At 40.1% G+C, this 16,947-nt stretch overlaps 1 protein-coding gene across 1 annotated transcript in view; it reads left to right on the forward strand.

Moving 5' to 3' along the window:
• irf5 (interferon regulatory factor 5) overlaps positions 1 to 16,947 on the forward strand; it is a 50,870-nt gene that overhangs the window by 21,816 nt on the left and 12,107 nt on the right. Inside the window, exons 4-7 of the mRNA XM_062994647.1 lie at positions 6,382 to 6,568; positions 8,061 to 8,092; positions 8,199 to 8,226; positions 8,381 to 8,704. Coding sequence (XP_062850717.1) covers positions 6,382 to 6,568; positions 8,061 to 8,092; positions 8,199 to 8,226; positions 8,381 to 8,704 — 571 coding nt within the window. The remainder of the gene's footprint in view (positions 1 to 6,381; positions 6,569 to 8,060; positions 8,093 to 8,198; positions 8,227 to 8,380; positions 8,705 to 16,947) is intronic.

Consider the following 16,947-nt stretch of genomic DNA (forward strand, 5'->3'; position numbering starts at 1 on the left):
CAGTGTATATATATGTGTATATATATATATATATATATATATATATATATATATATATATATATATATATATATATATTAGGGCTGTCAAACGATTAAAAATTTTAATCGCGATTAATCTCAGAATTTCATATAGTTAATCGCGATTAATCGCATTAAAAAAAATCTGTGTAAATGTTATAGAAAACAAGGATTTTTAAGTGAAATGTTACAATTAAAATGGTGAACACATTTTATGCTAAATGTACTGATGTTAAAAACTGCTGGGACAAGAGAAAACTGTAAGGGAGTTTTATTCACTCACATACTAGGCAGTAATACTATCCAATGGTTTGATGGACGTTTCTACACGAAGTGAGTGTGTTTTGACCCTTTGGGGCTTCCATAGTTCATGGACTAACGTGCTTGACTCAGCTGTCCGGTATTCTTTACCGTAACAGAATAAGTTAATAAAGTGTTCTGCTTCCGACAACTTGTGAATATAGCGTGTATTTATTTCTTTATTATGCAAGTGCAAATAATGCGTTATTATCGCGTTAACTTCGACAGCCCTAATATATACAGTGTATCACAAAAGTGAGTACACCCCTCACATTTCTGCAGATATTTAAGTATATCTTTTCATGGGACAACACTGACAAAATGACACTTTGACACAATGAAAAGTAGTCTGTGTGCAGCTTATATAACAGTGTAAATTTATTCTTCCCTCAAAATAACTCAATATACAGCCATTAATGTCTAAACCACCGGCAACAAAAGTGAGTACACCCCTAAGAGACTACACCCCTAAATGTCCAAATTGAGCACTGCTTGTCATTTTCCCTCCAAAATGTCATGTGATTTGTTAGTGTTACTAGGTCTCAGGTGTGCATAGGGAGCAGGTGTGTTCAATTTAGTAGTACAGCTCTCACACTCTCTCATACTGGTCACTGAAAGTTCCAACATGGCACCTCATGGCAAAGAACTCTCTGAGGATCTTAAAAGACGAACTGTTGCGCTACATGAAGATGGCCAAGGCTACAAGAAGATTGCCAACACCCTGAAACTGAGCTGCAGCACAGTGGCCAAGATCATCCAGTGTTTTAAAAGAGCAGGGTCCACTCAGAACAGACCTCGCGTCGGTCGTCCAAAGAAGCCGAGTGCACGTGCTCAGCGTCACATCCAACTGCTGTCTTTGAAAGATAGGCGCAGGAGTGCTGTCAGCATTGCTGCAGAGATTGAAAAGGTGGGGGGTCAGCCTGTCAGTGCTCAGACCATACGCCGCACACTACATCAAATTGGTCTGCATGGCTGTCACCCCAGAAGGAAGCCTCTTCTGAAGTCTCTACACAAGAAAGCCCGCAAACAGTTTGCTGAAGACATGTCAACAAAGGACATGGATTACTGGAACCATGTCCTATGGTCTGATGAGACCAAGATTAATTTGTTTGGTTCAGATGGTCTCAAGCATGTGTGGCGGCAATCAGGTGAGGAGTACAAAGATAAGTGTGTCATACCTACAGTCAAGCATGGTGGTGGGAATGCCATGGTCTGGGGCTGCATGAGTGCAGCAGGTGTTGGGGAGTTACATTTCATTGAGGGACACATTAACTCCAATATGTACTGTGAAATACTGAAGCAGAGCATGATCCCCTCCCTCCGGAAACTGGGTCGCAGGTCAGTGTTCCAGCATGATAATGACCCCAAACACACCTCTAAGACGACCACTGCTTTATTGAAGAGGCTGAGGGTAAAGGTGATGGACTGGCCAAACATGTCTCCAGACCTAAACCAAATAGAACATCTTTGGGGCATCCTCAAGCGGAAGGTGGAGGAGCGCAAAGTCTCGAATATCCGCCAGCTCCGTGATGTCGTCATGGAGGAGTGGAAAAGCATTCCAGTGGCAACCTGTGAAGCTGTGGTAAACTCCATGCCCAGGAGAGTTAAGGCAGTTCTGGGAAATAATGGTGGCCACACAAAATATTGACACTTCAGGAACTTTCACTAAGGGGTGTACTCACTTTTGTTGCCGGTGGTTTAGACATTAATGGCTGTATATTGAGTTATTTTGAGGGAAGAATAAATTTACACTGTTATATAAGCTGCACACAGACTACTTTTCATTGTGTCAAAGTGTCATTTTGTCAGTGTTGTCCCATGAAAAGATATACTTAAATATCTGCAGAAATGTGAGGGGTGTACTCACTTTTGTGATACACTGTATATATATACACACACACACACACACACACACACACACACACACACACACACTTTTTAACAGAGGGCATTCTTAATAAAAATTAGTTGTTTTAAGTTAAGGGGGGGTGAAGCATGAAGCAACACAATTTAAATGGCTTACTAAATTACATTTTGGCTACTGGCCAAAAATCTAATTTAGCACACTGTTGAATGATGAATGGTATTTGGGACACAACAGCTTTACTCTGCTCTGTCTGCTGCCTGATACAGCCAGTTTCATGTTCTCTGTAAGGTTTCCTCATCCTTTTCATTCAGTCTGTAATCCCATTCAGTTTTTCTAGTTCGCTCTGCTTACCACTATCACAAGTTTTAGCCAGCGTGACCAAGATAGTTCAGTTTCATAATTAACCATGGAATTAAAAATAATCAATGTTATTGATTAATAAAATTAACCAATAATTCAATTAAATTCTTAGCCACTTATGTTCAATTTACTGAATTTTTTTGTCAATAAGTTGCTGCAGCCCTAGTTTTATATAATTCTTAGTGTGATTTGACTGCCATTGGGGTTGCAGAATGGTGCAGCTGGAGTGGATGCCACATAGTCCAGATGACCAGGGTTTGATCCTCAACTTTGGTCACTGTCTTTAAGAAGTTTTTTTTTCTTCTTTTCATGTCTGTGTGGGTTTGTTTGTTCTGGTGTCTGTAGCACCAAACTGTCTGTAGGTTGAGTGAATGTGTTCGTTGCCCTGCGATGAATTGGCAAGGGTGTCTGTCAAGGGTGTATTTTTGCTTTGTGCCTCTGCTGTCAAGAGTAAAGCTGTTAGTATATATGAATCTTAACAAGATGCATATGATATTTTTCACACTAAATTTTTCACACATTTTGTGCTGGATTCAATTTATAATCTTTATTATCAATTAAGATGTGAAAAATGTCTGCACTGTTGACTTTACATTGAAATCTACCCTTTGCATACCATACATGTGTCCTCTACAGTCATTCAACCCCACCCCTTCAGATAACTATCTGGGGGCTTTTCCACATTCTCAGGAAAAGCTTTGCAGAAGTAAAAACAGAGCAAAGTTTCAATTCCCCCACTGATTAAAGCTACAGGACATTATTTATGGAGGGCCTAAAACACTGTCTTTAAAAAAAGGTCTGCACAATCTCGTTTTTACTTTGAGTGCAACAACAGTGTTTTGTTATTGCTGTTATGAGAGATTACAAAACTTCCAAAAATCTATTTAAGATTAGAACTGCGGTAGATGAAAAGATATGTGCATGTATTAGCCTGCTTTTGCTGTAATCACAGATCTGCATAGTAGCTTTGTATGATTATCTGCCTTTATTATACCTTTAAAACCATTCTAGGCCTATGCAGTACCTCTGATATGATAACATACCTCTACAGAACACTTATTATGGTTATGTCCTGTGTAGTATTTCCAATATCACAATAAGCTGAAGTACATAGTACAGGGTGGGCCATTTATATGGATACACCTAAATAAAATGGGAATGGTTGGTGATATTAACTTGCTGTTTGTGGCACATTAGTATATGGGAGGGGGAAAACTTTTCAAGATGGGTGGTGACCATGGTGGCCATTTTGAAGTCGGCCATTTTGGATCCAACTTTAGTTTTTTCCAATGGGAAGAGGGTCATGTGACACATCAAACTCATTGAGAATTTCACAAGAAAAACAATGGTGTGCTTGGTTTTAACGTAACTTTATTCTTTCATGAGTTATTTACAAGTTTCTGACCACTTATAAAATGTGTTCAAAGTGCTGCCCATTGTGTTGGATTGTCAATGCAACCCTCTTCTCCCACTCCTCACACACTGATAGCAACACCGCAGAAGAAATGCTAGCACAGGCTTCCGGTATCCGTAGTTTCAGGTGCTGCACATCTCGTATCTTCACAGCATAGACAATTGCCTTCAGATGACCCCAAAGATAAAAGTCTAAGGGGGTCAGATCGGGAGACCTTGGGGGCCATTCAACTGGCCCACGACGACCAATCCACTTTCCAGGAAACTGTTCATCTAGGAATGCTTGGACCTGACACCCATAATGTGGTGGTGCACCATCTTGCTGGAAAAACTCAGGGAACGTGCCAGCTTCAGTGCATAAAGAGGGAAACACATCATCATGTAGCAATTTCAAATATCCAGTGGCCTTGAGGTTTCCATTGATGAAGAATGGCCCCACTATCTTTGTACCCCATATACCACACCATACCATCAATTTTTGTGTTCCAACAGTCTTGGAGGGATCTATCCAATGTGGGTTGGTGTCAGACCAATAGCGGTGGTTTTGTTTGTTAACTTCACCATTCACATAAAAGTTTGCCTCATCACTGAACAAAATGTTCTGTGTAAACTGAGGGTCCTGTTCCAATTTTTGTTTTGCCCATTCTGCAAATTCAGTGCGCCGATCTGGGTCATCCTCGTTGAGATGCTGCAGCAGCTGGAGTTTGTAAGGGTGCCATTTGTGAGTAGCTAATATCCGCCGAAGGGATGTTCGACTGATGCCACTTTCCAGTGACATGCGGCGAGTGCTACGCTGTGGGCTCTTGCTGAATGAAGCTAGGACAGCCACTGATGTTTCTTCATTAGTGACAGTTTTCATGCGTCCACATTTTGGCAAATCCAACACTGAACCAGTTTCACGAAACTTGGCAAGCAGTTTGCTAACTGTAGCATGGGAGATGGGTGGTCTCATAGGGTGTCTTGCATTGAAATCTGCTGCAATGACCTGGGTACTGCGTTCACCAGACATCAACACAATTTCTATCCGCTCCTCACGTGTTGACCTCTGCGACATGTCAATGGCTGAAAACAAAGAGAAGCTTGTAAATAACTCATGAAAGAATAAAGTTACGTTAAAACCAAGCACACTTCACCAAATTCTCAATAAGTTTGATGTGTCACATGACCCTCTTCCCATTGAAAAAACTAAAGTTGGATCCAAAATGGCCAACTTCAAAATGGCCGCCATGGTCACCACCCATCTTGAAAAGTTTTCCCCCTCCCATATACTAATGTGCCACAAACAGGAAGTTAATATCACCAACCATTCCCATTTTATTTAGGTGTATCCATATAAATGGCCCACCCTGTACATCCAAAGTCAATACAGACCTACAAAGTACCTCTGTCATTACATGTTGCTGTATTATTATTATTGTTATTATTATTATTATTATTATTGGTATTATAATCTAGGGCAGATGCAATGCTTTTGTTATATATACATATGCACAGTATGATTAAATGTTTTAATTGCATATCCCAGCTTGTTTGAAAACTGGAGTCAGAGTGCAGGAGTTAGACATTGTACAGCACCCCTGGAGCCAAGAGGGTTAAGGGCCTTGCTCAAAGGCCCAACAGTGTCTGCATGGCAAATCTAGGTTTTAGACCCACAACCTTCTGTTTTATAGCCCAAAGTTGTACTGACTAGGCTACCACCATCCCAATATGACAATTAGTAGAACTAAGGTCCGGCACAGTGGTTAAGTGGGTCGCCCTGTCGCCTGATAGCAAGAAGGTCCTGGATTCAATCCCCAGGTGGGGAGGTCCGGGTCTTTTCTGTGTGGAGTTTGCATGTTCTCCCTGTGTCTGTGTGGGTTTACTCCGGGTGCTGGTCCTTTCTGTGTGGAGTTTGCATGTTCTCCCCGTGTCTGCGTGGGTTTACTCCGGGTGCTACGGTTTCCTCCCACAGTCCAAAGACATGCAAGTGAGGTGAATTGGAGACACTAAATTGTCCATGATCGTGTGTGATATAACCTTGTGAACTGATAAACCTTGTGTAATGAGTTACTACCGTTCCTGTCATGAATGTCACCAAAGTGTAAAACATGATGTTAAAATCCTAATAAACAAACAGAACTAAGGTCATTACAGCTCTGCTTAGTATTCTGTTATTATAGGCTAACAGTATGTCTTAAGTATGTATGTCTTATGTCATTACAAGGCTACATAGTACAACTGAGGCCATTGTATATTTAATGCCACTGCTGATGTCATATCTTTGATATCATGACAAACGTAATTACAATTCATCAAAGTACACACGTCAAAGGGTATAATGTCAATCAGAACAATGCCTTATTATAAAGAACTGTAAACTGTTCATTTAGATTGATAATGTTCATAACAACCCCTTAAGGTCCCCTCATTTTTTCTGTAAAGGCTTGGGCACTGGAGACAGGAAAGTACCAGGAAGGAATAGATGAGCCTGATCCAGCCAAATGGAAGGCCAACCTGAGATGTGCACTCAACAAGAGTCGCGAGTTCACTCTGAAGTATGATGGCACCAAGGCGACACCCATGCAGCCATACAAGATTTATGAAGTGTGCGATCAGCCAGTAAGTGTAGGTAAGGAAAGGTTTTAAATGTTTTCAGGTACGGCATTGTAAGCAGGTCCTGGGTTCGATCCCCAGGTGGGGCGGTGCGGGTCATTTCTGTGTGGAGTTTGCATGTTATTCCTGTGTCTGTGTGGGTTTCCTCCGGGAGCTCTGGTTTCCTCCCACAGTCCAAAAACATGCCAGTGAGGTGAATTGGAGATACAATTTTGTGTTTGACATTAAACTTGTGAACTGATGAATCTTGTGTAACGAATAACTATCGTTTCTGTCATGAATGTAACTTGAAAAGTGTGTAAAACATGATGTTAAAATCCTAATAAACAAACACACAAACAGGTACGGCATTGTCAGATTTAAAGCAATAGTAGATATAATGAAAGGAAGTTATTATTTAGCCCTACATTGCAGATAAACAGCTATACTATAAGTTGGTCTTAGGCCTTACTGAATCAACCTAACATTTGTAGTATCTCTACACTTGGGTACCAATGTAATTGTAGTATTTTAACTTAAAAGGTACCACAAATGCAGAGAATACATATTAGACATTATCATTATTGTTAACAACTTTATTAATGGAACACCAATACTAGTGGCAAAACATCTTGGATTAAGATAAACTTAACTACTGTAACATCAAGTAGATAGTTAGTTGCTCTGTTTGTTCCAGAGGAATTGCAGGGTTGTGATTGGTCAGGAAGAGTCAGGACAGTTCTAGGTGGAATTTCACCCCACCTTTGGACTTCTTACCCTATGTTCAGATCGTCAGCGAGGCAACGTGACAAAGCGACCGGCTGTTGTTTATTTTCAATTAGAGCTGACGATTTCCAGCAACAGTAGGTGGAGTGAACGTTGGTGATGCGAAGTGGGCGGAGTCAGTGACTTTCTGAGTTTTTTGCATATTAGGAGCAAAGTGATGTAGCGATGAGCATTGAGCAGAGCTGTACACACATTATCCCCCCATTATGAAACGGTGCGCTTAGTTTTTGGTTCGTAGTTGGAAGATGGAAGAGAAACTCATTGTCGCAGTGTGTAACCTAATAGTATCTCGAAACTATTTACTTCACTGACTTAGTCAGTACAGACTGCATTTTTCACCTGCACGACTCGAGTTCATACACTTGACGGGCACTGTGTACAGAGGGCCACACCCCCATCAGCATTATTCCTCAGCCCTGTGCAGGCACCATCAGCCAGCCAGCAGGGGCCACAGTTGCACCAGTTATGAGGACCTATGATCCGACTTTCTTACCCTCTAACCCTGAACAACAGCCAATCGTTGTTCATGCTGCCGCCCAACCCAGTCGGAAAGGCAGAGCCGAGATTCGATACGATGTATTCGAAACCCCAACTCTGGTGCGCTAGCGTACTTTACCAGTGCGCCACCTGAGCGGCTGCTTTTACTTATTTTTAATAGGTCTTCTAAATGTTTTGTTAAAAAGCGTATTCTTATTAAGCAGACCCAGGCCTATTTTAACCTAGCATCTTTTATGCTCTCATAGATGGAGGCGAGGATGATGATGAAGAGGAGGAGGTGAGTGGGTGGATTGTTTATTATTATTATAATTAGAAGAGCAAAGTGTTAGCTGTTTTTACAAGTCAGGATTATTTTTACCTTCATGTTATTATTTATCTTTCAGCTACCAAACTTCGAGCACCTCTCTATCAGTAAGCCCTTTAAATCTATGTACAATAACATTCATTTTGTTTTTCCCTGTTAAATATGTTAATGTGAGAATTTTAAAATGCATCACTTTAATATGACAAAATGAAAACGGCCTTTTTTTTTTTTTTTTTTTTTGAACATGTGGAATGTGGACAGACCCTCGGATCAGCGAGCCTCCAAGCTACCCTGCATTTCCAGCCAACCAAGTCGAACCATTATTCCAGCCTGTTGCACCACCAGATTTACCTGGCTTTTGCTCTATAGCACCTACCATGAAGCAGGAAGAGTACATACTTAGGGAAAATGCTCCAAACGGACTAAACATGGATTCTGGGATTATTGCACCACCGGCTGTGCCCAGTACTGTTGGTATGCAAGGCACCATTGTAGACAGTCCAATGTCAGAGGTGCAACCTGAAGCAGAGAGCCATGTGCAGTCATGCATTTCTGACCTACTTACCAGTCCACATATGCTGCCATGTAAGTATGCTTTTATTGTTCTTATTTTTAGTAATATAATTTTAATTGTCATTGCAAATGATGCACTTTGCATTCAGTGCCATTGTGCTATATTTTTTGTGTACATTGGCTTCTAATGCAACTTGATGATTTTCCTTTCCATTAAATTTTTTTCTTCTCCACATATAAACACTGAGTAAAAAAGAGCAATTTACCTCATTTAGCTAGCGTAGATTACTAGCATAGATTATCCTTATACAATAGTTAAAGCCTAAGATAAAACATTTTTGTTGCATTTTTTGTCACCACTGCACCTTTCAAGATAGGAAACATAGCATACCTGAGTAATCACCTGATGCTGCCACTGACATTTTAATAAATGTTCAGTGAGTCATGTCTATTATCACTTGTCCTTACATAACCCAATATGCAATGTCAACAATTATTCACGGTAACTTTAGTCCACAGTATGTGGTTTTTTTTGACAGTTGTTTGACTGAGTGTTATAGATCTAATGGATTTCTCTATACAAGGACTTTTTTTAATTTAGATGATAATAATAGTAATGATAATCCATCATTTAAGTTTAACTTAAAGCAGTTTTCAAGTAAGGAAGAAATCAATCCAAACGTCTAGATAGAGGACTAAAAAGTAATGCGTATTTACTTTTTGACCAGCTATAAGTGAGGAAAATTATGTCTTTAAATTAAGTACTAGTACATACACCAATCAGCCATAACATTAAAACCCCCTTTTTGTTTCTACACTCACTGTCCATTTTATCAGCACCACTTACCATATAGAAGCACTTTGTAGTATACAATTAATACAATTACTGACTGTAGTCCATCTGTTTCTCTGCATGCTTTGTTAGCCCCCTTTCATGCTGTCCTTCAATGGTCAGGACTTTCCCAGGACCACTACAGAGTAAGTATTATTTGGGTGGTGGGTCATACTCAGCACTGCAGTGACACTGACATGGTGGTGGTGCGTTAGTGTGTGTTGTGCTGGTATAAGTGGATCAGACACAGCAGCGCTGCTAGAGTTTTTAAATGCCTCACTGTCACTGCTGGACTGAGAATAGTCCACCAACCAAAAATATCCAGCCAACAGCGCCCTGTGGGCAGCATCCTGTGACCACTGATGGAAGTCTAGAAGATGACCAACTCAAACAGCAGCAATAGATGAGCGATCGTCTCTGACTTTACATCTACAAGGTGGACCAACTAGGTAGGAGTGTCTAATAGAGTGGACAGTAAGTGGACACAGTATTTAAAAACTCCAGCAGCGCTGCTGTGTCTGATCCACTCATACCAGCACAACACACACTAACATACCACCACCATGTCAGTGTCACTGCAGTGCTGAGAATTATCAACCACCTAAATAATACCCGCTCTGTGGTGGTCCTGTGGGGGTCCTGACCATTGAAGAACAGGGTAAAAGCAGGATAAAAAATTATGTAGAGAAACAGATGGACTACAGTCAGTAATTGTAGAACTACAAAGTGCTTCTTTATGGTAAGTGGAGCTGTGAGTGTAGAAACAAGTAGGTGGTTTTAATGTTATGGCTGATCGGTGTATGTGTGCTACAGTTATAGTCAAAAATATTGTGCACCCTGCACTTCTTTCACAAACTGTTGAATTACGAATGCCTTGTTGTTCACATGTTTATTTCTTTTGTTTGCATTGAAACAACACACAAGCTGAGAATAATAAATTTAAAGTTATTGTTTATTTGGTAGCACAATAACTGAAATCAGTATCTTCCTGTAACCATGAATGAGTTTCTTACACCTCTCTACTGGAATTTTGCACCACTCTTTTTGTTTTAACTGCTCCAGGTCTGTGAGATTTGAATGGTGCCTCTTCTCAACAGATGTTTTGAGATCTCTTCACAGGGGTTTGATTGGATTTAGATCTGGGCTCATTGCTGGGCACTTCAGAACTCTTCAATGCTTTGTTACGATATATTCTGGGTGCCTTTTGCAGTGTGCTTTGGGGTCATTGTCCTGCTGGAAGACCCGAGACCTCTGACAGACACCCAGCTTTCTGACATTGGGCCCTACATAGCCATCCAAATTTCTTCGGTAGTGTTCAGATTTCATGATGCCTTGCACATGGTGGAGCCATGCATGCCAGAAGCTGCAAAGCAACCCCAAAACATTTTTGAATCGGCACCATGTTTGAACGTATTGGAGATTTTCTGTAAATGGGAGATGATTTTACCAGAAAGCAAAATCTTTATTTAATCTGTCCACAGGATGATTTTTTTCCCCCTTAGAAGGGTAAGATAAGGCAAAATTCATTCTGGCTTTTTTATATCTTTGTGTCAGCACTGGGGTCTTTCTGTGTCTCCTGCTATAGTGTATTTTTTCATTCAGGTGACGATACTGACACGAGCTGACACTTTTGTACCCTGTAGATCAGCTTGAATTTGTTTGGAGAATGATTAAGGTTCTTTATCAACCATTCAAATCATTTTTGTTGTAATCTTCTTTTAATTTTTCTCTTCACTTCTTAGTGATGTTGCACACAGTGGACACAAACATTAAGTTGTCTGGAGATAAACTTAAAGCCTTGAAATTGTCTTCGCTTTTGCACAGTTTTGATTCTCACATTCTGTAAATTATTTGTTGTTCTTTCTTTTCCTCCTTCTCAGGGTGGTACCATACAGACACAAACATTGAGTCAACTGTCCTTATTTAAACCAAATGATTTTTTTTTATATCCAGCACCTGTTACTTGCATTAGATTAGTTCAAGTACAGTTTTAAGAAGCATCACATGACTGAGCATCTCATGATCAGCTATTTCTTACAATTTGAAGGTGGTGTCAATATAGTGCTGATTTCTAAGGTTCTGTGTGAAATATCAGATTTGACTTTTTCCTCAGCTATTTTGTTGTACTTCCAATGCAAAGAGAAGAAATAAATTTGTGAATTTCAAAGCATTTGTAATTGCAGCAATTTTCTGATAGAAGTGGTGCATTTTCTGAAATAAGTTCAAGGGTGCCAGTAATGTAGGCTATGACTACAAATATGGTTCATAAGAACCAGTTGAACTGCAAATTTTAAACATTATGACATCTTACACACTAGTAGCAATTCTGTCATTATGTAAGCATTTGCCAGGTAAAATGCATAAAAGATAAACACTTCTAGATAAAAAAGGCATCATGCCAGGATAGACACTTTAGTCATTTGTCTGGTACTGGGTGTGATTACATGTTCAGACTTCATTAACTGCAGAAATGTTTACTTTAGGCCTTATAGTGGCAATTAGCGGAAAATAGTGGAATCCTTTTTAAAGCTGCATATCAAATCATTAAAATAATACCAAACCACACAGACATGCTCCAGCAGTTTGAGACAAGCTCTTTTTGTAAAGGAGCTTCTACAAAAAACAACAAACAAAAATAAAATAGACAAAATAAACCTATTAAATAGCCTTAGTTCTGGACTAAAAGTCAGGTTGCTTTATCAGATTTATTATAATTTAATATTAGCCTTAATATTAATCAGATCGTTATTGGTTCTTTAAGATTATTTATATATATATATATATATATATATATATATATATATATATATATATATATATATATATATATATATACTGTGTGTATATATATATATATATATATATATATATATACAGTGTATCACAAAAGTGAGTACACCCCTCACATTTCTGCAAATATTTTATTATATCTTTTCATGGGACAACACTATAGAACTAAAACTTGGATATAACTTAGAGTAGTCAGTGTACAACTTGTATAGCAGTGTAGATTTACTGTCTTCTGAAAATAACTCAACACACAGCCATTAATGTCTAAATAGCTGGCAACATAAGTGAGTACACCCCACAGTGAACATGTCCAAATTGTGCCCAAAGTGTCAATATTTTGTGTGACCACCATTATTATCCAGCACTGCCTTAACCCTCCTGGGCATGGAATTCACCAGAGCTGCACAGGTTGCTACTAGAATCCTCTTCCACTCCTCCATGATGACATCACGGAGCTGGTGGATGTTAGACACCTTGAACTCCTCCACCTTCCACTTGAGGATGCGCCACAGGTGCTCAATTGGGTTTAGTCCATCACCTTTACCTTCAGCTTCCTCAGCAAGGCAGTTGTCATCTTGGAGGTTGTGTTTGGGGTCGTTATCCTGTTGGAAAACTGCCATGAGGCCCAGTTTTCGAAGGGAGGGGATCATGCTCTGTTTCAGAATGTCACAGTACATGTTAAAATTCATGTTTCCCTCAATGAACTGCAGCTCCCCAGTGCCAGCAACACTCATGCAGCCCAAGACCATGATGCTACCACCACCATGCTTGACTGTAGGCAAGATACAGTTGTCTTGGTACTTCTCACCAGGGCGCCGCCACACATGCTGGACACCATCTGAGCCAAACAAGTTTATCTTGGTCTCGTCAGACCACAGGGCATTCCAGTAATCCATGTTCTTGGACTGCTTGTCTTCAGCAAACTGTTTGCGGGCTTTCTTGTGCGTCAGCTTCCTTCTGGGATGACGACCATGCAGACCGAGTTGATGCAGTGTGCGGCGTATGGTCTGAGCACTGACAGGCTGACCTCCCACATCTTCAACCTCTGCAGCAATGCTGGCAGCACTCATGTGTCTATTTTTTAAAGCCAACCTCTGGATATGACGCCGAACACGTGGACTCAACTTCTTTGGTCGACCCTGGCGAAGCCTGTTCCGAGTGGAACCTGTCCTGGAAAACCGCTGTATGACCTTGGCCACCATGCTGTAGCTCAGTTTCAGGGTGTTAGCAATCTTCTTATAGCCCAGGCCATCTTTGTGGAGAGCAACAATTCTATTTCTCACATCCTCAGAGAGTTCTTTGCCATGAGGTGCCATGTTGAATATCCAGTGGCCAGTATGAGAGAATTGTACCCAAAACACCAAATTTAACAGCCCTGCTCCCCATTTACACCTGGGACCTTGACACATGACACCAGGGAGGGACAACGACAAATTTGGGCACAATTTGGACATGTTCACTGTGGGGTGTACTCACTTATGTTGCCAGCCATTTAGACATTAATGGCTGTGTGTTGAGTTATTTTCAGAAGACAGTAAATCTACACTGCTATACAAGTTGTACACTGACTACTCTAAGTTATATCCAAGTTTCATGTCTATAGTGTTGTCCCATGAAAAGATATAATGAAATATTTGCAGAAATGTGAGGGGTGTACTCACTTTTGTGATACACTGTATATATATATATATATATATATATATATATACTGTGTATATATTAGGGCTGTCAAACGATTAAAATTTTTAATCGCGATTAATCTCAGAATTTCATATAGTTAATCGCGATTAATCGCATTAAAAAAAAATCTGTGTAAATGTTATAGAAAACAAGGATTTTTATGTGAAATGTTACAATTAAAATGGTGAACACATTTTATGCTAAATGTACTGATGTTAAAAACTGCTGGGACAAGAGAAAACTGTAAGGGAGTTTTATTCACTCACATACTAGGCAGTAAATGTCAGATTGTAGGTTAGAATTTCTCCATCAGCAAACATTGTAGATCAGCGGTGCTTTAGGTGGGATAAGGCGTAGTTATTGTAACAGACTTTTCTGTGGTTGTATTGTGACAATGGTTTGATGGCCGTTTCTACACGAAGTGAGTGTGTTTTGACCCTTTGGGGCTTCCATAGTGCATGGACTAACGTGCTTGACTCAGCTTTCCGGTATTTGGTACCTTAACAGAATAAGTTAATAAAAGTGTTCTGCTCCCGACAACTTGTGAATATAGCGTGTATTTATTTCTTTACAAGTGCATCACTACAACGCTCGGTTACATTATGTTAACAAACCGCAAATGAAAAACAATGGCAAGTCCGACATTAAAACGTTTGTTTTAACATAATGTTAACATAATGTAACCGAGCGTTGTAGTTCTACCAGTCAAGTCTCAACATTAACTAGAATTTGCGTTAACGGCACTATTATTTTTAATCGCGTTAAATTGAAATCGCGTTAATGCGTTATTATCGCGTTAACTTCGACAGCCCTAGTATAGTATATATATATATATACAGGGTGGGCCATTTGGCACATTAGTATATGGGAGGGGGAAAACTTTTCAAGATGGGTGGTGACCATGGTGGCCATTTTGAAGTCGGCCATTTTGGATCCAACTTTAGTTTTTTCAATGGGAAGAGGGTCATGTGACACATCAAACTTATTGAGAATTTCACAAGAAAAACAATGGTGTGCTTGGTTTTAACGTAACTTTATTCTTTCATGAGTTATTTACAAGTTTCTGACCACTTATAAAATGTGTTCAAAGTGCTGCCCATTGTGTTGGATTGTCAATGCAACCCTCTTCTCCCACTCCTCACACACTGATAGCAACACCGCAGAAGAAATGCTAGCACAGGCTTCCGGTATCCGTAGTTTCAGGTGCTGCACATCTCGTATCTTCACAGCATAGACAATTGCCTTCAGATGACCCCAAAGATAAAAGTCTAAGGGGGTCAGATCGGGAGACCTTGGGGGCCATTCAACTGGCCCACGACGACCAATCCACTTTCCAGGAAACTGTTCATCTAGGAATGCTTGGACCTGACACCCATAATGTGGTGGTGCACCATCTTGCTGGAAAAACTCAGGGAACGTGCCAGCTTCAGTGCATAAAGAGGGAAACACATCATCATGTAGCAATTTCAAATATCCAGTGGCCTTGAGGTTTCCATTGATGAAGAATGGCCCCACTATCTTTGTACCCCATATACCACACCATACCATCAATTTTTGTGTTCCAACAGTCTTGGAGGGATCTATCCAATGTGGGTTGGTGTCAGACCAATAGCGGTGGTTTTGTTTGTTAACTTCACCATTCACATAAAAGTTTGCCTCATCACTGAACAAAATGTTCTGTGTAAACTGAGGGTCCTATTCCAATTTTTGTTTTGCCCATTCTGCAAATTCAGTGCGCCGATCTGGGTCATCCTCGTTGAGATGCTGCAGCAGCTGGAGTTTGTAAGGGTGCCATTTGTGAGTAGCTAATATCCGCCGAAGGGATGTTCGACTGATGCCACTCTCCAGTGACATGCGGCGAGTGCTACGCTGTGGGCTCTTGCTGAATGAAGCTAGGACAGCCACTGATGTTTCTTCATTAGTGACAGTTTTCATGCTTCCTCATTTTGGTAAATCCAACACTGAACCAGTTTCACGAAACTTGGCAAGCAGTTTGCTAACTGTAGCATGGGAGATGGGTGGTCTCGTAGGGTGTCTTGCATTGAAATCTGCTGCAATGACCCGGGTACTGCGTTCACCAGACATCAACACAATTTCTATCCGCTCCTCACGTGTTAACCTCTGCGACATGTCAATGGCTGTAAACAAAGAGAAGCTTGTAAATAACTCATGAAAGAATAAAGTTACGTTAAAACCAAGCACACTTCACCAAATTCTCAATAAGTTTGATGTGTCACATGACCCTCTTCCCATTGGAAAAAAACTAAAGTTGGATCCAAAATGGCCGACTTCAAAATGGCCACCATGGTCACCACCCATCTTGAAAAGTTTTCCCCCTCCCATATACTAATGTGCCACAAACAGCAAGTTAATATCACCAACCATTCCCATTTTATTTAGGTGTATCCATATAAATGGCCCACCCTGTATATATATATTTATTAGGGCTGTCGAAGTTAACGCGATAATAACGCATTAACGCGATCTCAATTTAACGCGATTTAAAAAAATAGTGCCGTTAACGCAAATTCTATACAGGAAAAATTTATTTATACAGGCAGTGAGTGCCATGTAGAATTACATCACGAAGACCCGCATTGTTATGTTTTGTACTTAACCACGAAATACAAATGACACTAGTTATGTGGAGACGTGTTTGTCTTTATTGCTTAATCCAAAACTTGGAGCATCACACTTAAACATAACACGCCGTTACCCGCTGGTCACCTGATACACATATCAGCTCAGTGACGTACAGTGGTAACGTGATACGCAGATCACGTAAATGATATATCACACGCATGATAATAATAAGCTTTTTTCTCTCTTAATTTTCCCTGACAAGTGAAAAACCAAAATATAGCAACCTTAACATTATGAGGAAGAATTTCAAAGATATTCCTTTGCAATACTTTATCATTTCAAGAATATGATACAGACTGACCAACACTATTAAGCCAAATCAGCATTGAAAATTGACTTTACTTTTAATAACCTTCTACAATGCTGGTGC

The sequence above is a fragment of the Trichomycterus rosablanca genome, chromosome 1, assembly GCF_030014385.1.
Source record: "Trichomycterus rosablanca isolate fTriRos1 chromosome 1, fTriRos1.hap1, whole genome shotgun sequence".
NCBI classification, from domain to species: domain Eukaryota; kingdom Metazoa; phylum Chordata; class Actinopteri; order Siluriformes; family Trichomycteridae; genus Trichomycterus; species Trichomycterus rosablanca.